This window comes from Argopecten irradians, chromosome 3, assembly GCF_041381155.1.
Source record: "Argopecten irradians isolate NY chromosome 3, Ai_NY, whole genome shotgun sequence".
NCBI lineage: Eukaryota > Metazoa > Mollusca > Bivalvia > Pectinida > Pectinidae > Argopecten > Argopecten irradians.
Genome location: NC_091136.1, coordinates 51,478,804 through 51,500,925, shown reverse-complemented (window position 1 = coordinate 51,500,925; position 22,122 = coordinate 51,478,804). Strand labels below are relative to the sequence as shown.

At 37.6% G+C, this 22,122-nt stretch overlaps 1 protein-coding gene across 7 annotated transcripts in view; it reads right to left on the bottom strand.

The window, feature by feature from the left end:
- LOC138318978 (pleckstrin homology domain-containing family H member 1-like) overlaps positions 1–22,122 on the bottom strand; it is a 177,249-nt gene that overhangs the window by 25,807 nt on the left and 129,320 nt on the right. For all 7 annotated transcript variants that reach the window (XM_069261837.1, XM_069261834.1, XM_069261841.1 and 4 more), the window contains 3 exons: positions 17,760–17,911; positions 17,252–17,381; positions 16,828–16,911 (listed from right to left, as the gene is read on the bottom strand). In XM_069261837.1, coding sequence (XP_069117938.1) covers positions 16,828–16,911; positions 17,252–17,381; positions 17,760–17,911 — 366 coding nt within the window. The remainder of the gene's footprint in view (positions 1–16,827; positions 16,912–17,251; positions 17,382–17,759; positions 17,912–22,122) is intronic.

The following is a 22,122-nucleotide window of genomic DNA, read 5'->3' as shown; positions in this document are numbered from 1 at the left end:
TTACTTAAAGATGAAAATAAAGGAGGGAAGAAAGTAGATCTACACCAATAAAGAAGCCTTATATAGGTTGGTTAGGTGCCCACCTTTTTTATAACATTGGAGGAATTTTTGTTTTACAATCTTCAATAAAATAACTAAAGCAAGCACGCTTCCTCATTGTGTTCAGCAGCCAGTTAAATACCTCGTTACAGTGCTATCAATAATTAATGGCTTCTACCACAACAAAACCCCACAAATCTTTACTTAAAGGGCCAGCTGCCATTTATCCAACTGGACACTGTCCTTTCAAACACTGATTGGATGTGCTTGTGAACTGACCACAGCACTAATGGACAGTAACTATTGACCATAAGGAGAGTTGACCGGCCGTTACATGGTGACACTTGGCCAATTAATGGACACCCTACTAGGGTATTACTCCAGCCATTGTCACAGACAAACTTGATTACCTACAAATATCATGGGTCGAGAGGATTTTTTTTGTATCAGCCAAATTCTTCAGTGGTTTATCAACAATTTCACCACATTTTCTCCAAAGCATTACTTGATTGTGCTGGTTTTTACACGGTTTTGTGGATTGTTGACCTGTTGATGTTAACACTATACATACCACCTCATTGAACAATGTAGGTCCTCAGGGACCAACTCTTCATGCTTAGACATGCAGGTATATAAGGGGACATGTCAGTAGGGTAAAATCCTATACATTCAATAGATATACACAGTAAAATTGTAGGGTGGGGGGCTGAGGGAAGTGGATTAAAAAGAGGAGGGCGGTGAGGGAAGGGGGTGGAGAGAGGGGGAGATCATGCAGGCTGTTTGAAATTTATAATATCAAATTAGTTGCATGGTTGCATGGTCAATGTGTCAATCCATCCCTTCATTGATGAATTAACTAACAATTTGTTCCAGCGTACAATATTGTGTTGAAGTGGTTTTTAAAGCATCAGCTCCATATTTTTCAATTATTTGTTGGACTTAACGAACACGAGGACAAAACGTACTTAGCTAATTACTACAACATTTCTGTCTCTCATTCAATAGGCTGTCACCACCAACAAACATTGACTGGTGTTGACATCCCACAAATATCTAACTATTTATGACTTTATTAATGTTTCCTACTAATGTGCTTCCATAGGAAATACACACTAAACAACTTGTACGGATATCTTCAGGCGTACTCTGGTCAAGTTTCAATTTCAAAGTCTTTTTAATATCTAAGTTTTTATCAATATCATAAAACATGCCCTCTATTGAAAATGATAATTGATTCAGACACGAATCTTCCACCTACAAAACAGGAGCTAAGCCATATCAGGTGACCTCCAGAGACTAATAGTGATGCATGCAGTCAAAATGACGGATGAAGGAAGTCGCTGAATTACAGGTGAAATATTGATGAGTTTGTTTGTGGGACTGAGGTGTATAACAATGTAGAAGAGCGGAACCCTTTGTTTCAAATGACTTGTTTTGCTAAAGTTATAAAAATATAGTGATAAATAATTAATTCTAGCTAGGGTAGTAAAAATTCAACTCCATCAAAGTCTTAAACATTTTGAATTTGGACTTGATCCAAGTTTGTGTGGAGGGAGTCCCATTTGATAGTTAGCCTTGAGTTCTGGAACACAAAAACTGATCCTATCAATAAATATCATTCCAACAGCAGCCCAGGTTCAGCTATACTTGTACATAAATTATGAGAAGGTGCTTAAAGCAATAAAACTGTACAGTTATAGCTTTTAATGTATGATGAGTTGGGCTATAATAAATAGTAAAATTCTGCTAGTGCACATTTACATAATATTCTACAATATATTCATCATAATACTGAATTATATTTTAATTAAAAACTGTCAAAAACATCAATTTTATTATCAAAGATGATATTTTGCATAATTACGATTTTAAGTATTTTAAATTGGTAAAATTGAATCTGCTACTACAGAAACAAAGGTAATTTTATCATCCTCTAATGACCTTGACTATTCATGGTTTTGTAAAAACAAAGGTCATGTTATATTCCTCTAATGACCTTGACTTTTCATGGTGTTATATAAACAAACGTCATGTCAACTTCCTTAAATGACCTTGACTATTCAAGGTGTTATAAAAACAAAGTTCATTTTATATTCCTCTAATGACCTTGACTTTTCATGGTTTATAAAAACAAAGTTCATTTTATTTTCCTCTAATGACCTTGACATTTCATGGTTTATAAAAACAAAGTTCATTTTATCTTCCTCTAATGACCTTGAAAATTTATGGTGTTATAAAAACAGAGGTCATGTTATCTTTCTAAAATGACCTTGAAAATTCATGGTGTTGTTTTAAACTTAGAAGTATGCTAAGATCATACAGGTAAATATTCATATGTTTAAAAACATTGATCTCGGGTAACATCTTTATTGAGTGTATGAAATGCCTGAAGGAAGTGATTTGTAAGTTTAGATAGCCCTATCTGGTCCATAGTGTTTCAAGTTTATGTAAATGTTTTCTGGCCTTAAGGGATATAACTAGCTAATGTTGTATTCATCATTTAAAATTAATTGGTTGGATACAATCAATATAAATACATTCTTTGTAAATACCATAATGATTTTAACGGAAATGTAGACCACGCTCTTTTATCACAATATTATGATCTATAGAGCTAGCCTGTACATATCATATTATTTAGTATGGTATCATATGTGATTATTATGCAGTGTGTACAAAAATCAACAGATTCTCCAGGGAATGGCTAGAATTCTGCATGGTAATTGTTATTTATTATCGAGACTCACTAAAACACTGACAGGCTATATAATTTGATTTTGACAAGACTATATAGAAAATGATTCTCTGTGAATTAGTTGTGTCGTTGATTGTGTAAATGCGACAGTCTTGACACCACTAATAATGGCGAGCTGCGATATGGACCGTGTTGGTCCGTTAGGTACAACGTCTATAAGGCTAATTAATCTCACACGACTTTCACACATATTGACTTTTTTTTTGTCTGACTGAAGCCTACCACCAGAGCATGCAGTCAGATTTGGGGAGCATATTACAGCTGGGATCAATACCTAATTAAGGACTCGCAAGACAACAGGGACTTTCTGACAATTCTGTGCTCCACCTGAAGCCATAATATGTATGAGATGAAACATTTCAGAAAGCTTAAGGTCACTAAGTGCAAATAAATTGAAACAAGTACATGTACGATGTAAAAACTTGCAGTCGATGTATTGCTTTTTCAGATTGATTATCATTTAAGATTCTGAGACGTAAGATATAAGTTATTCAGCTAAAATACTCCATCATTTGGATTTTCCCTGGGTACTCAGGTTTCCTAGCTTCTAGCTGCATTAGAGAATCTTCTTCCCACGGGTACACAATAGTAATTTTAACTTATTTTTACAATAATTGTAAAATATTGTTTTAAATAAAAACATTACTTGATCCACACTGATCTTCCTTATATCTAGTATTCAATATAAATTACCAAAAAAAAAAGACGTGAGATAGAAATGCAGCTAAAGTCACTTTAAACTTTACAGCTTCGATGCTAAATGAATTGTGAATGTGGTGTGAGCAGGTATCTGTGTACTGGTATATGATGGACATAATGAGAGCTGTTTCTGAATCTGAGTAGCCATATAGTTACAGATAATATCACCACACCTACAGTACATGGTTATAACACTGAAAATGAATGTTATTACATGATTGGTCTGATCTGTCACAAAGGTCTCTGGTTAATTAGAGATCTGATAGCTCACTAATTATCTTCAATAATGAAGTGTAATAATGCACAATTAATGACATTTAGCTGCTCTGAGAGACTCACACTAATAGACCACAGTAATAGTCTGTTGTACTACTGAGTCTATGGACGAGGGGAAGTAACTCTGGTCCTGTACCATGTACAGCTGGGTGTGTTTACCCAGTGTAAGGACAGATGGTACGGAACAACGACTTTCATTGTGTTCAGCTGCACGTGCAAGTGGTGACTGCATAAAGCGGGCGTTTGTTTACAAAGAAATGCATTGATTAGCACAACACCGCAGATTGTTATCTCTAAAGGAAAAGCAAATATTAGAATTAGAAACCTGACGGCGATTCATATTTTTATGAAGTAGTTATTACCATCCTGTTTTCAATTATTATACTGCTATTAACATGAATATCATCATAATAATTTCTCTATGGCATTGTGGTGATAACTGTAAATTAAAGTGAAAACAACGATTATTTCAGAAAAGTATCATTAAAATTTCTGTGGAGCTAAATGAAGCTAAATGAAGATAAATTTCTACTTCTCAATCAGTAATTATATCATCATGAATATTAAAAACATCACCATATTCTTCACTCTAATATTGTAGAGTTAGAATTTGCTTTTATTATCACTTGATTAGCTATTAGTCTAAATGTTGCTGGTCAAAATCAAATATAACTATGAAATATGTTAATATGGACTAAAAGTCTAGGACTGACAGTTCTGTGTGACAGTACTATACAACACCAAGGACTGAAAGTTCTGTGTGACAGTACTATACAACACCTAGGACTGACAGTTCTGTGTGACAGTACTATACAACACCAAGGACTGACAGTTCTGTGTGACAGTACTATACAACACCAAGGACTGACAGTTCTGTGTGACAGTACTATACAACACCTAGGACTGACAGTTCTGTGTGACAGTACTATACAACACCTAGGACTGGCAGTTCTGTGTGACAGTACTATACAACACCTAGGACTGACAGTTCTGTGTGACAGTACTATACAACACCTAGGACTGACAGTTCTGTGTGACAGTACTATACAACACCTAGGACTGACAGTTCTGTGTGACAGTACTATACAACACCTAGGACTGACAGTTCTGTGTTGACAGTACTATACAACACCTAGGACTGACAGTTCTGTGTGACAGTACTATACAACACCTAGGACTGACAGTTCTGTGTGACAGTACTATACAACACCTAGGACTGACAGTTCTGTGTGACAGTACTATACAACACCTAGGACTGACAGTTCTGTGTGACAGTACTATACAACACCTAGGACTGACAGTTCTGTGTGACAGTATTATACAACACCAAGGACTGACAGTTCTGTGTGACAGTACTATACAACACCAAGGACTGACAGTTCTGTGTGACAGTACTATACAACACCTAGGACTGACAGTTCTGTGTGACAGTACTATACAACACCAAGGACTGACAGTTCTGTGTGACAGTACTATACAACACCTAGGACTGACAGTTCTGTGTGACAGTACTATACAACACCTAGGACTGACAGTTCTGTGTGACAGTACTATACAACACCTAGGACTGACAGTTCTGTGTGACAGTAACAGTATTATACAACACCTAGGACTGACAGTTCTGTGTGACAGTACTATACAACACCTAGGACTGACAGTTCTGTGTGACAGTACTATACAACACCAAGGACTGACAGTTCTGTGTGACAGTACTATACAACACCAAGGACTGACAGTTCTGTGTGACAGTACTATACAACACCAAGGACTGACAGTTCTGTGTGACAGTACTATACAACACCTAGGACTGACAGTTCTGTGTGACAGTACTATACAACACCAAGGACTGACAGTTCTGTGTGACAGTACTATACAACACCTAGGACTGACAGTTCTGTGTGACAGTACTATACAACACCAAGGACTGACAGTTCTGTGTGACAGTACTATACAACACCAAGGACTGACAGTTCTGTGTGACAGTACTATACAACACCTAGGACTGACAGTTCTGTGTGACAGTACTATACAACACCAAGGACTGACAGTTCTGTGTGACAGTACTATACAACACCAAGGACTGACAGTTCTGTGTGACAGTACTATACAACACCTAGGACTGACAGTTCTGTGTGACAGTACTATACAACACCTAGGACTGACAGTTCTGTGTGACAGTACTATACAACACCTAGGACTGACAGTTCTGTGTGACAGTACTATACAACACCAAGGACTGACAGTTCTGTGTGACAGTACTATACAACACCAAGGACTGACAGTTCTGTGTGACAGTACTATACAACACCTAGGACTGACAGTTCTGTGTGACAGTACTATACAACACCAAGGACTGACAGTTCTGTGTGACAGTACTATACAACACCTAGGACTGACAGTTCTGTGTGACAGTACTATACAACACCTAGGACTGACAGTTCTGTGTGACAGTACTATACAACACCTAGGACTGACAGTTCTGTGTGACAGTACTATACAACACCTAGGACTGACAGTTCTGTGTGACAGTACTATACAACACCTAGGACTGACAGTTCTGTGTGACAGTATTATATACAACACCTAGGACTGACAGTTCTGTGTGACAGTACTATACAACACCTAGGACTGACAGTTCTGTGTGACAGTACTATACAACACCTAGGACTGACAGTTCTGTGTGACAGTACTATACAACACCTAGGACTGACAGTTCTGTGTGACAGTACTATACAACACCAAGGACTGACAGTTCTGTGTGACAGTACTATACAACACCAAGGACTGACAGTTCTGTGTGACAGTACTATACAACACCAAGGACTGACAGTTCTGTGTGACAGTACTATACAACACCAGGACTGACAGTTTGTGTGACAGTATTATACAACACAAGGACTGACAGTTCTGTGTGACAGTACTATACAACACCAGGACTGACAGTTCTGTGTGACAGTACTATACAACACCTAGGACTGACAGTTCTGTGTGACAGTACTATACAACACCTAGGACTGACAGTTCTGTGTGACAGTATATACAACACAAGGACTGACAGTTCTGTGTGACAGTACTATACAACACCTAGGACTGACAGTTCTGTGTGACAGTACTATACAACACCTAGGACTGACAGTTCTGTGTGACAGTACTATACAACACCTAGGACTGACAGTTCTGTGTGACAGTACTATACAACACCAAGGACTGACAGTTCTGTGTGACAGTATTATACAACACCTAGGACTGACAGTTCTGTGTGACAGTACTATACAACACCAAGGACTGACAGTTCTGTGTGACAGTACTATACAACACCTAGGACTGACAGTTCTGTGTGACAGTACTATACAACACCTAGGACTGACAGTTCTGTGTGACAGTATTATACAACACCTAGGACTGACAGTTCTGTGTGACAGTACTATACAACACCTAGGACTGACAGTTCTGTGTGACAGTATTATACAACACCTAGGACTGACAGTTCTGTGTGACAGTACTATACAACACCTAGGACTGACAGTTCTGTGTGACAGTATTATACAACACCTAGGACTGACAGTTCTGTGTGACAGTACTATACAACACCTAGGACTGACAGTTCTGTGTGACAGTACTATACAACACTAGGACTGACAGTTCTGACAGTTGAGTTCTGTGTGACAGTACTATACAACACCTAGGACTGACAGTTCTGTGTGACAGTACTATACAACACCTAGGACTGACAGTTCTGTGTGACAGTACTATACAACACCTAGGACTGACAGTTCTGTGTGACAGTACTATACAACACCTAGGACTGACAGTTCTGTGTGACAGTACTATACAACACCTAGGACTGACAGTTCTGTGTGACAGTATATACAACACCTAGGACTGACAGTTCTGTGTGACAGTACTATACAACACACCTAGGACTGACAGTTCTGTGTGACAGTATATACAACACCTAGGACTGACAGTTCTGTGTGACAGTACTATACAACACCTGAGTTGACAGTATAACACACGTGCATTTGTGGACAGTACTATACAACACAGGACATGGACTGACAGTTTGTGTGACAGTACTATACAACACCTAGGACTGACAGTTCTGTGTGACAGTATTATACAACACCTAGGACTGACAGTTCTGTGTGACAGTACTATACAACACCTAGGACTGACAGTTCTGTGTGACAGTACTATACAACACCTGACTGACAGTTCTGTGTGACAGTACTATACAACACCTAGGACTGACAGTTCTGTGTGACAGTACTATACAACACCTAGGACTGACAGTTCTGTGTGACAGTACTATACAACACCTAGGACTGACAGTTCTGTGTGACAGTACTATACAACACCTAGGACTGACAGTTCTGTGTGACAGTACTATACAACACCTAGGACTGACAGTTCTGTGTGACAGTATACTTATACAACACACACCAGGACTGACAGTTCTGTGTGACAGTACTATACAACACCTAGGACTGACAGTTCTGTGTGACAGTACTATACAACACCTAAGACTGACAGTTCTGTGTGACAGTACTATACAACACCTAGGACTGACAGTTCTGTGTGACAGTACTTATACAACACCTAGGACTGACAGTTCTGTGTGACAGTACTATACAACACCTAGGACTGACAGTTCTGTGTGACAGTACTATACAACACCTAGGACTGACAGTTCTGTGTGACAGTACTATACAACACCAAGGACTGACAGTTCTGTGTGACAGTACTATACAACACCATGGACTGAACTACAGTACTGACTGACAGTTCTGTGTGACAGTATTATACAACACCAAGGACTGACAGTTCTGTGTGACAGTACTATACAACACCTAGGACTGACAGTTCTGTGTGACAGTATTATACAACACCTAGGACTGACAGTTCTGTGTGACAGTACTATACAACACCTAGGACTGACAGTTCTGTGTGACAGTACTATACAACACCTAGGACTGACAGTTCTGTGTGACGTACAGCACTGGGATACAACAACACAGGACTGACTGACAGTTCTGTGTGACAGTACTATACAACACCTAGGACTGACAGTTCTGTGTGACAGTACTATACAACACCTAGGACTGACAGTTCTGTGTGACAGTACTATACAACACCTAGGACTGACAGTTCTGTGTGACAGTACTATACAACACCAAGGACTGACAGTTCTGTGTGACAGTACTATACAACACCTAGGACTGACAGTTCTGTGTGACAGTATATACAACACCTAAGGACTGACAGTTTGTGTGACAGTACTATACAACACTAGGACTGACAGTTCTGTGTGACAGTACTATACAACACCTAGGACTGACAGTTCTGTGTGACAGTACTATACAACACCTAGGACTGACAGTTCTGTGTGACAGTACTATACAACACCTAGGACTGACAGTTCTGTGTGACAGTACTATACAACACCTAGGATGACAGTTTTGTGAAGTACTGACAGTTCTGTGTGACAGTACTATACAACACCTAGGACTGACAGTTCTGTGTGACAGTACTATACAACACCTAGGACTGACAGTTCTGTGTGACAGTACTATACAACACCTAGGACTGACAGTTCTGTGTGACAGTACTATACAACACCTAGGACTGACAGTTTGTGTGACAGTATTATACAACACCTGGACTGACAGTTTGTGTGACAGTACTATACAACACCTAGGACTGACAGTTCTGTGTGACAGTACTATACAACACCTAGGACTGACAGTTCTGTGTGACAGTATTATACAACACCTAGGACTGACAGTTTTGTGTGACAGTACTATACAACACCAAGGACTGACAGTTCTGTGTGACAGTACTATACAACACCAAGGACTGACAGTTCTGTGTGACAGTACTATACAACACCTAGGACTGACAGTTCTGTGTGACAGTACTATACAACACCTAGGACTGACAGTTCTGTGTGACAGTACTATACAACACCAAGGACTGACAGTTCTGTGTGACAGTACTATACAACACCAAGGACTGACAGTTCTGTGTGACAGTACTATACAACACCTAGGACTGACAGTTCTGTGTGACAGTACTATACAACACCAAGGACTGACAGTTCTGTGTGTGACAGTAGTTCTATACAACACCTAAGGACTGACAGTTCTGTGTGACAGTACTAATACAACACCTAGGACTGACAGTTCTGTGTGACAGTACTATACAACACCTAGGACACAGTTCTGTGTGACAGTATACTATACAACACCAAGGACTGACTGACAGTATTAACAACTGGACTGTGACAGTTATAATATAATAAAAATACCACTTTTTGACAATTACTTATTGACAATCCTCTAAGAAAATGACACTGTCTTTAGCAGGTAATTGTTTTAGCAGTAAATTTTCCAGAATACAATCAATGATAAATTATACATACATGATCTTTAATAATTTTTCATTTCATGAGATATTTTATGAAACAAAGTATTTGGAAATTAAAATTTTTGAAAGCTTTGGTGAAGAAAGGGTTAAAGCTTCCAGACAAGTGCCATAGAATCTCTTATGATATTGAAGCTAGTCCCTTTTTTCACATAACCACAAGAACCGACATATCAATTACCGACATATCAATTATTTTACATGAACTTTAGTGATTACAGGAATAGGTTTTAATGAGCTACAGAGGACGAGTAGTTAAGATGTCTAAACTTATTACCACTAGTCACAAAGATGCTCGTGAAATTTGGTAGCCATGGAAGAATTGAGCATAACCAGCCCAACATTGTGTTATCTTGAGATTCATCAATTATAAAGGTCAATAATACTTGTTTTATTTCAGGACATAGCTAGTGTAAAATAATTAGGCAATATCAACCGATATAAACAATATGATTTCATATAAATAATAAAAACTTTAATCAACTTAACGAACATGTACTTTTGATAGTAGGCGTTTTCTCATGAAGATTGGGATACTTCAGGGACTAAGTTTTCCACCATTTGATAAATGACCAATCAAAATAAATGTCTGTAGTTGATCACAGTTGACACCATCCAGGGAGTGAATTACTATCTGAACGCAATTATATAGAGAAAAGTCGTATTTCACCATTTTTTTATGTGACTATCAAATTTTTGCTGCAATCAAGCATCTTTGCATGACCAATTTCAACCCTACGGCTGCCTCAGTGTCGCCTATCTCCTAATTGATTCTGTGACAAAAAAACTTCCATGAATTATTAATAACACCCGAATTAAAACTGGAACTTTGCGGAGGTTGTTGAGAAAACTCTTATGGTAATTGGAAAATTAATTTGTCATATAGCCCAGGGCAGGCTGGTGACGGCGGCCTGTAATAAGGCAGGCTTGCTCCTCAATTGACAATAAATATCTGGAGTGTCGAGCAATCTTTTAGAACAATACTCACAGGGATGATTTGGAAGTATGAATTAAGTTCTTACACACAAACAACCAAGTCTGGAACGATTGTGAAACAATTATGATAAATGATCACAGAAACATACAATGCTCTATTTTACATTTATCAATGTGACTTTGTGTTACAAGACAGATCATGTAAAAACATTCAAAACAGATTTAGTTATTCATGATGAATTTGTTTTGGGGAAGGTTTTAAATTTTTGTATTTTGATCAATTCATTTATTAACTATAGAATTCTGATCCTACTTGATGAAGATTAGAGCACTTTTGTAAAGAAGACACTATATATATTAGAAGTCAATGATCAGGTCGATTTGAAATGGCTGATCAACAATCTTTGCTAGTAAATTTAGAATTACCACTTTTGCTTTTTAAATTTTCAATATCAATCATTTTATTTCCCCATAACAGTTGGAATATAACACATCTACCTACTATACAGCTACAGTCTCTGCCTAAATATTATATGGTTGAAACTCAAATAAAATATAATTAGCATCTTCTGTTTTTTTAATTGTTCCAATTTAACTTTTCATTATACATCTTCAGATAAACCTAACTCTGAGATTTAACACAAAGTATTATAACTGTCCCGCTGGCTTTGAGTTCGTGAAGTTTGACTATTATTCTCTTTACCAAAGTCTGTGATAGTTTATCATGTAGAGTATGTAAAAACTATAAACATGACTAGTAGCTGTGAAGAGATGAGACACATTAGGAGTGATATTGGCTGTCGATTTCTAACGCTGTCACTTGATCTACTAACCACCGTTACCCATGATGCAGCATTGCGGGAACAAACAGCGTAGTTAAGCTAGACATCTCCTGAACAGTGATTAATGCCGTAGGAAATAGTCTGTAGCTAAACAATGGCACTATTAGCTGGATTTTTATAAGTCATAATTAATTGTAGAGAGTGTATGTGTCAACATGGCCTGATGAAACGTGAGAGTAGCGTGTGACAATAGGAAGTCTGCTGGACCTAATACCAGGGATATAACAAAGCTGTGACACAGGGCTGTAACATACACCCTTAACTAAGAATCATCAATAAATCAGACACCAAAATTAATTAATTATCTGAAAAAAATGTTCAATGTTCAAATGAAAAAAGATATGTCATGGGAATAAACACAGATTTAAAGAACCTTGCACAAAATGGTATACAAAAGTATCATCATGGGAAAATGAAGTTCCAGATGATATTTCCTAGTGACAAGCTGCTCTCCCTATAATCAACAAACAGTTTCTCTTCTGCTGAGGAGGAAGTAATGCACCATTACTTTATACACTCAATCTCATAACAATACCTACTTTGTACCAGTTATCAATAACAATAGATTTAACACTGGCGTATATAATCATCATTAATTATATCAGAATGGTAATACAGAGAAAAGAAAAACAAAATTCGTTGTTAAATATACCCTTCTTATTATGTTGATATGTACATTGACCTTAGTAGATGAAAATTATATGCGAGATTATACATTTTTAAAGGGCTAATTAACACATTCATCATGAAAGACTATACCATTCAGATCAATATTTACAGTATGCAGGCCCTGAAAATTGTTGGTATGTGTTTCAGCCATGCCGTAGAAATGACATTCACAGCAAGTGGAGCTGAGGAGCAATTTCAGTGAATTTCTTAACAGTGTAAATCTAGCGACAACAATTGGCCTAGACAGCCATATCTTTCATTGATTGTTGGGGAAGCTTACTGTTATCGGTACAGGCTTGGTACCATGTACTGAATGCTTAAAACTGCACATAAACCAGCACATGAAATATTTATGAATTACCATGGGGGCTCATGTCTTCCAAGTAAATAACATGTTAAGGAAACTGGGATGATTTTTCATGACAAAAAATGATTATGAATAAATGATTTGAAGTGACAGAATGCTATTTCCATGAGATACCGCTATCCCACTAATATCTGGATAGGGAATATGTGAGCTTCATACAACAATGTTCTTTGCCTTTGTTGTATTTTTATAGCAGTTTGATGGTAAGGTACAAAGCCGTCAAAACCTATCAATACAGGCAGGTAATATCAATTCAGGTTTCCAAGCAATTTCTATTGATAATGTAACACTTCTAATTAGCCAAAGCAATATAACCTTTGAACCTTTGACTTTCCTACGCCACACCTATATGCAACCAAAACAAATCAGGGCAAAGATACCTTGATTTAAATTGAGAAGGGACATACCTAGGGAGGCAATTTAACACTAAAACATACAAACTTTTTTCTGCTCTTTACTTACAAATTCAAAAACAGAACAGGAAGTTCTATCAATTCTTACAACTATTTTTTTTTTTCCAATTTAAAGGCTACATTTCATTTTCATTATATTGCCCTATGGAATTATACACTGAACTTGCACCTTGCACATGACTGTAAAACTGAAAGTGATATCTACATATATATGACATGATTATAGAGTGAATCCACTAACCCACTTTCCTGTATCCATTTCCTTCCATCTTTCTTACATTAGTGTCAACAAAGACCACGATTAGGTAAAAATATAGCCTCAAAGTTGTCTCAACCTCTGCCAACGATGACCCAGACAATCTCCAAGGTCACCTAAGTCAATAATTGCTCTGACTCACAAGAACAAAGAAACACCCTAGTTATGGTAAATAAATGTCTAGATCAATCCCCGGGCTGCAGCAGGATTCCTTAGAATGGCCATTCTCCCTCTGTCCTTATACATTACTATTGGGAAAAGTTCAGTCGAAATTAGCAATAACCACTACAATCTGATCAGTTTTAGTTTTTGCTCTGGTACATTGTTATATAGTATGAGGGGTTGGTGTAGACACATTAACCAATAGAGATGTAGGGCTGACACACAGGAATCAGCACTCTGATATTACTGTCTTCTGTACAATCTCTCCGCACACCTTCATGCTAACTTTGATCTCTCCCTAAAGGAAAACCCAAACCCACTATGACCAGTACAATCTGATTATGGTCAGATCTCTTTTTTCCTTGGTAGTGTCTTTCAACACTTTTTGACATTGTGATTCATCACTAGAACAACATCAACCTGTAGACAGACTGACCCCAAGCATTGCACTATTAACATTAACCACTAAGTCAACTGATGCAATGTTTTTTCAGTTGTGAATGCTGCATGGTGCAATGCTCTATTATTGAGACACCATGGTAGAATGGTCTAGTATTGAGACACTTTCAATGATTGAATGGTCTAGTATTGAGACACTTACCATGGTGGAATGGTCTAGTATTGAGACACTTACCATGGTGGAACGGTCTAGTATTGAGACATGTACCATGGTGGTATGGTTTAGTATTTAGACACTAACCAAGGTGGAATGATCTAGTATTGAGACACTTACCATGGTGGAATGGTCTAGTATTGAGACATGTACCATGGTGGAATGGTCTAGTATTGAGACACTTTCCATGGTGGAATGGTCTAGTATTGAGACATTTACCATGGTGGAATGGTCTAGTATAGAGACACTTACCATGGTGGAATGGTCTAGTATTGAGAAACTTACCATGGTGGAATGGTCTAGTATTGAGACACTTTCCATGGTGGAATGGTCTAGTATTGAGACATATATCATGGTGGAATGGTCTAGTATTGAGACACTTACCATGGTGGAATGGTCTAGTATTGAGACACTTACCATGGTGGAATGGTCTAGTATTGAGACACTTACCATGGTGGAATGGTCTAGTATTGAGACACTTACCATGGTGGAATGGTCTAGTATTGAGACACTTACCATGGTGGAATGGTCTAGTATTGAGACACTTACCATGGTGGAATGGTCTAGTATTGAGACATGTACCATGGTGGATGGTCTAGTATTGAACACTTACCATGGTGGAATGATCTAGTATTGAGACACTTACCATGGTGGAATGGTCTAGTATTGAGACATTACCATGGTGGTGAATGTCAGTATTGAGACACTTACCATGGTGGAATGGTCTAGTATTGAGACACTTACCATGGTGGAATGGTCTAGTATTGAGACACTTACCATGGTGGAATGGTCTAGTATTGAGACACTTACCATGGTGGAATGGTCTAGTATTGAGACATGTACCATGGTGGAATGGTCTAATATTGAGACACTTACCATGGTGGAATGGTCTAGTATTGAGACACTTACCATGGTGGAATGGTCTAGTATTGAGACACTTACCATGGTGGAATGGTCAAGTATTGAGACATTTACCAAGGTGGATAGCCAGGTATTGAGACTGGTGGAATGGCCTAGTATTGAGACACTTACCATGGTGGAATGGTCTAGTATTGAGACACTTACCATGGTGGAATGGTCTAGTATTGAGACACTTACCATGGTGGAATGGTCTAGTATTGAGACACTTACCATGGTGGAATGGTCTAGTATTGAGACACTTACCATGGTGGAATGGTCTAGTATTGAGACACTTACCATGGTGGAATGGTCTAGTATTGAGACACTTACCATGGTGGAATGGTCTAGTATTGAGACATTTACCATGGTGGAATGGTCTAGTATTGAGACACTTACCATGGTGGAATGGTCTAGTATTGAGACATTTACCATGGTGGAATGGTCTAGTATTGAAACACTTACCATGGTGGAATGGCCAAGTATTGAGACATTTACCAAGGTGGATAGCCAGGTATTGAGACACTTACCATGGTGGAATGATCTAGTATTGAGACACTTACCATGGTGGAATGGTCTAGTATTGAGACACTTACCATGGTGGAATGGTCTAGTATTGAGACAAGTACCATGGTGGAATGGTCTAGTATTGAGACACTTACCATGGTGGAATGGTCTAGTATTGAGACACTTACCATGGTGGAATGGCCTAGTATTGACACTTACCATGGTTGAACGGTCTAGTATTGAGACATGTACCATGGTGGAATGGTCTAGTATTGAGACATGTACCATGGTGGAATGGTCTAGTATTGAAACACTTACCATGGTGGAATGGTCTAGTATTGAGACACTTACCATGGTGGAATGGTCTAGTATTGAGACACTTACCATGGTGGAATGGTCTAGTATTGAGACACTTACCATGGTGGAATGGTCTAGTATTGAGACAAGTACCATGGTGGAATGGTCTAGTATTGAGACATTACCATGGTGGAATGTTCTAGTATTGAGACATTAACCATGGTGGAATGGTCTAGTATTGAGACATGTACCATGGTGGAATGGTCTAGTATTGAGACATGTACCATGGTTGAATGGTCTAGTATTGAGACATATTGTACCATGGTTGGATGGTCTAGTATTGAGACACTTACCATGGTGGAATGGTCTAGTATTGAGACAAGTGCCATGGTGGAACGTTCTAGTATTGAGACTTACCATGGTGGAATGGTCTAGTATTGAGACAAGTACCATGGTGGAACGGTCTAGTATTGAGACTTACCATGGTGGAATGTTCTAGTATTGAGACATTAACCATGGTGGAATGGTCTAGTATTGAGACATGTACCATGGTGGAATGGTCTAGTATTGAGACAAGTACCATGGTGGAACGGTCTAGTATTGAGACTTACCATGGTGGAATGGCCAAGTATTGAGACATTTAACAAGGTGGATAGCCAGGTATTGAGACACTTACCATGGTGGAATGCTCAAGTATTGAAATGCCCTCCTCTTGGACAGCTAGCCATACTTCATCCTCAGGGCTAGGTGAAGTCTTCACCTGGAGACACATGCCACATTAAAAACAAATGTGCTAAATTGTATATAACTTTCATAAGAATATTTTCACCCTTATTTCACAAACTTAACTGATCCTAAACCAACTTTATTTTTGCAAGAAATCGCAAAAATGAATCACAGTGATATTGTTTCAAGAACAAGTAAAGTGAAATAAAAAGTCAAGATCGGGGGAATTATATTGTTAGGAGAAAAACGTGAAATTAAGATGCCAGGACAATAAGCTGGTTGACAGAAATGTGAGAGTAAAGCATAGTACAAGGAGGAATCACACATAGATTGAATAGTGAATCAAACTGGAGACCCCCTATAGCTGTACCTACCTTTGTAAAGAAAAGTTTGGCACCACAGAAAGGCCACTTTCTGACCACAGCGAGGTAGACTCGAACACAATCCTGAGGAGACCGGCCCCTTAGTGACACCCATCTCTCCAGTAGTTTGGATACAGTTGACCTAAAACAGAGGTCAGTAAAGTGAGTAAGGGTAGGGTCTCTCTGAAGTACTAGCTAAATCCTAACTAAACAATAAGGAAGGCTGCATGTGATCATGTGTCAAGTAAAAATAGAATTATACCAATTTATATACAAGTAAAAGAATACATCAATTCATATTCTAAACTGTACAAGGGAAAATTGTCTTTGTATACATTTTGTAAAAAATTGAATAACTGGTATGTCTTATTAACAGTAGAGGTAATTGGTTATAATATCTAATATTTACCTCCCCTTCTTATGAGTTGTTTGGTGTGGTCAGTGTGACAGTAATGGATGTTGAAATAGAACAACGACAGACTTTGTACCAACTATAAACAGTTTACAATTATTGTCTTACCGTTGCTCCTCCTCTGTCGCATGGCTGTACTTTCGGGGATAGAACCGATCAAGGACTGTTGTCAGCTGTTGGGCAAGATTGGGTTGGTAGGGAGGGGCGGCCCCTCCCACCTGACTAGATTCTGTCGACAGCTTCACATCTCCAAACTCTATCTGTAACACATCAATAATAAACATCCATTATCATCCAACAAATGTAAAGGTGTGTGTAACAGGGGAGGTCAGATACCAAGGACTGCTGATTTGAAAGATAATTTTCTATGCACTTTGTTTACCTGTTGTAAGCTTTTTGCTTTAATTTGTTTTATCATCTCTTTAACTACATAATGGGTGGTCTCCCTTTACTGCAGTCTTGAACTCCATGTGCACCAGTACACCCAATGAGCAGGTTTTGTTCTGGCAAACACAACAGCTATCGCTGTGACAATCCTGGGGAACATGTTGGTACTGTCATGGTATAAAAACGTACAGATAAACAAAATGGGAGGCTATTTCTTTTAAACCTTTATTTTACAACAATTGAAATACAGAAAATAAACCATGAAAGCTAATCTGAGGCATGTTGGCACATATAGAGAACATGAGGGGTAATTTAATATCACAACAGAATTAAAACAAAAGAATTATACTCATATTATAGAGCAGGTGACCCTTCAAATACCTTTTCACTTCTTATTGTGATTTGAACCTAGGTCGTCTTGGTGAGTAGCTACAGTGTTATACAACTCAGAAGAATTAACCATCTGACAGTTATCATTGTTCCACAGGCAGATCCATCAAGGTCTTTACAAGGCTATAGTAAATTAATTACTGGTTTATCGCCTACATGAATCTGTCTATAACTAGGCTTTGTCTAACAGGCTATATTATGCCACATTGCCAGATAGTGTCAAGGTCGTTTTCGGGCTGAAACTGAGTTTAACTCCCAACACTGACCTTCCATATTGACTATGGATTGATTCCAGTCAGATAATAACAGATTTCACCAATTATTATGTCATGATAAATATCTAGGTTTTATGATTATGAATTAGTCTTTCATCTCAATTATACATATCACTACATCAAATCTCACATCTAGATGATAAATCTCACCATTTTCTCTACCTTCATTGATGTTTTTCTAGACTACACATTTAAGATATAAAACCATGATCGATTACTAATTGAATAATCAATTTGTAAAAAGATTGAATAAATCATTTGTCATCAAAATTGAATTTTTAAATTTGACCTGTTTGAATAGATCAATCATCATAAAAATAGGATTTTAAAATTTTATCTGAATTCAAGGTATACACAGAGAAAAAAGATTTAAACTAAAGGAAGTGTTATCGACTCCAATAAATACTTTGATATTGCATATTACACTTGTATAGCAATCATTAATAACATAAATGTCATTGAAGTATACTACAGCCACAATGTAAAATCAAAAGGTATTTAACATTGGACTAGTATCCCTCAATCTCGGTGTTGTAAGTTTGATTAGTCACTATTGTTGGGCAGTTGAAAGGTACTGATGGTAAGTCTATCATTATAACTTAGCTGGCATATCTTTAAATCAGTCAACTAAAAATAACTCAGATATGCACTCTACATGCAGTGTTAGGCAGGGAATAGAATCTCACATGGCCCTGTCAGGTGGACAGGGATTTCTCTTACCCCTGACAGGGATATCCACAGTTTTACTTGATTTTTATATCTCATCCAAGATAAAGATAAGCTACACAAGATCTTTGCGCGTGCTCAATAATTGTATGACGTCACAACAACAGTATCATGACGTCGCGGTAATAATATCATAACGTCACAACAACAATGAAATGAAGTCAAAAAGACGGCGAAGACGATGATTCATTGAAGTGACATCACCCCCGCTTGCATAAGTGACGCGTTTATTAGAGACACAAAGTGGTACACGGGGTAAGAAAAAAAGAATCATCCGCCCTCTTTGGGGCGAGACAGGAGATCTCAACCCTCGGGATAAGATTTTCCTGTCTCACCCCAAAGGGGGTGAAATATTCTATTTATCTCAACCCTTTAGAAAGATTTTGGCCGTCAACCCTCGGCAGGCCTCAGGTTCAGAGGCCAAAATCTTTCATGAGGTTTGAGATATCCCTGTCCATCTGACAGGCCCATGTTTGATTCCTTTTCTCCCATACTTTAATGAATTATTATGAAAATGCAGTCATATAGAAACATTTCAGTCATAGAAACATTTCAAAAGCGCCACCATCTAAGGAATGTTGCAATGCCTCAACATTAATGACATCAACGACAATAGTCACAGCATGGATTGATGATGTCACGTCATTGTTTAGCCAATTTGAGCTGTCTTTTCCCTACCCCGGTAATAGATCGATTATCTTTTCCCTAGCAACTGTGGGATAACCCTGTCAAGTATGGGAAAAAAGAGATTTCACTATCACAATGAGACAAAATGCGTATGATTGCAGATAGGACAGGTGAGGACAAGACAGGTGAGAATCAGGAACCTATAGAAATATGTCTAATAATATTACTTAATCATAATTTTGTAGGTTATTTAAAGGAACATTCTTATAAAATATTTTTTGAGCCATATTCATCCAAATTAGAAATCCTCAAACATCTCCACCATGATTGTGAATTAATTTTTAACATAAGGAAGTGATCTCCAAATTTTATAAATAGTTAGTATATTTAAAAAAACTGCATTAAAAGTTCAATACATAATTTGATACAAAGTAGAAATAGAAAGTCAGTGATGGATCTTCAAATTAAAAAAAGTGATCTCCATATACAGTAAAACCCCTATAACTCGAACTGCAGGGGACCAGGTCAATAGTTCGAGGAATACGGGGTATTCGACTCATCCGAGGTTGGTCAAGATCGACAGTTAAAATGTCCGGTTTCAAACTATGACAAACAATGCACGGCAATGACATTTTAATTACCCTATCTTTCAGCATTTTGGATTTCTTTATTTAAGTGTTGTATTGATAGCAATATCAAGTTGAAGAAATGTATAACATAAATTTAGCGTTTGGAAAAGCTAATGAGAAAGCCCTAAATCAAATGTCATTCACATCAGAGTAAGCGATTGTCATCTAGGTTAATGTACAATATCCATATTGGTCAACAAGGAGTACATTTTCTATTATTTAATTATCAAAAATTATTTAAAACATTTACAAAATACATACTCACAATAAAGTTATTAACCAGCATATTTACGGACATAAGAAATGATATCTATAGATGTCTATTTAGTATTTACGAGTAAAGTTACAAAATACAATTTACATGAAAAGATACGGAACGCACTGATAAAATGTACTTTGCATATATCGTTTGATATCGTTTACATCTTTCGACAAATAACATTGTGTTAGCCTGTCGAATGAAACCAACGAAGAAATTAAAAAAAAAAAAAAACTTTTATAATTAGGCGGACGTCAGCAATATCTTCCGCCTCTTTTGTCATTTCACGTACAATACGTACTTTCTATTAACACGGATCAACAACTTCCGTATTTACAACGAAGATTATTACAAGAGAAACATCAATAACATAATGCCTTTTCTGAAATATTTAAATATAGTTGGCATCAAACAACGACTTGCGATCGTGTAGGTAGGTAATAATGACACCGTTAATCTCTTAATTACCTCACGGCTTGACACGCCAACTGTATAAACACAAGATCGTGAGCAATTATCCATGTCGGTCGTTGCAGTCAGGTGTGACACGTAAAGGTAAAAAAAATCTCAAGGGCCGAACACCTGTTCGACGAATACATGGGTAAATACCATGTATTTGATGCAACGAGGACATATTTCTGTTCGAGAAATAAGGGGTATTCGACGAATAGCTGTTCGAGCTATCCGGGGTTTTGTTACTTAGATTATATAGAGAGACGGTCGGGACCGTACGACCAGTTCGACGAATAGGGGGGATTCGAGGAATCCGGGTTCGAGTTAAAGGGGTTTTACTGTATTTATAGATTATCGGTACATAAGAATTGTGATTTGAGTTCACAATTACAGATATTGGGGTACTTTTTTTAAACAATATTGTACCTAGAACCTCATGGCAAAATCCATTAGCTATGCTATAATTTATCTCAATTAATGATTGTAATCTGACAAGTAATCTATCACCAGTAAAAGGATTAAAAATTCAGTAAAACTATCAATAAAACTACACGTTTATAAGGCATTGGTGATAGTATATGCTCTCTTCTGATATCAATACAACTTTTCTGCTGTGTGGTAAAGTTAGGCGCAATGTCATAGAGTCAGCAGTTAGGCAAATCGAGGGGAAACACGATTCAGAGTTAGGCGGTTAGCTATCTCCAATCAATGTATTACAAGACCTT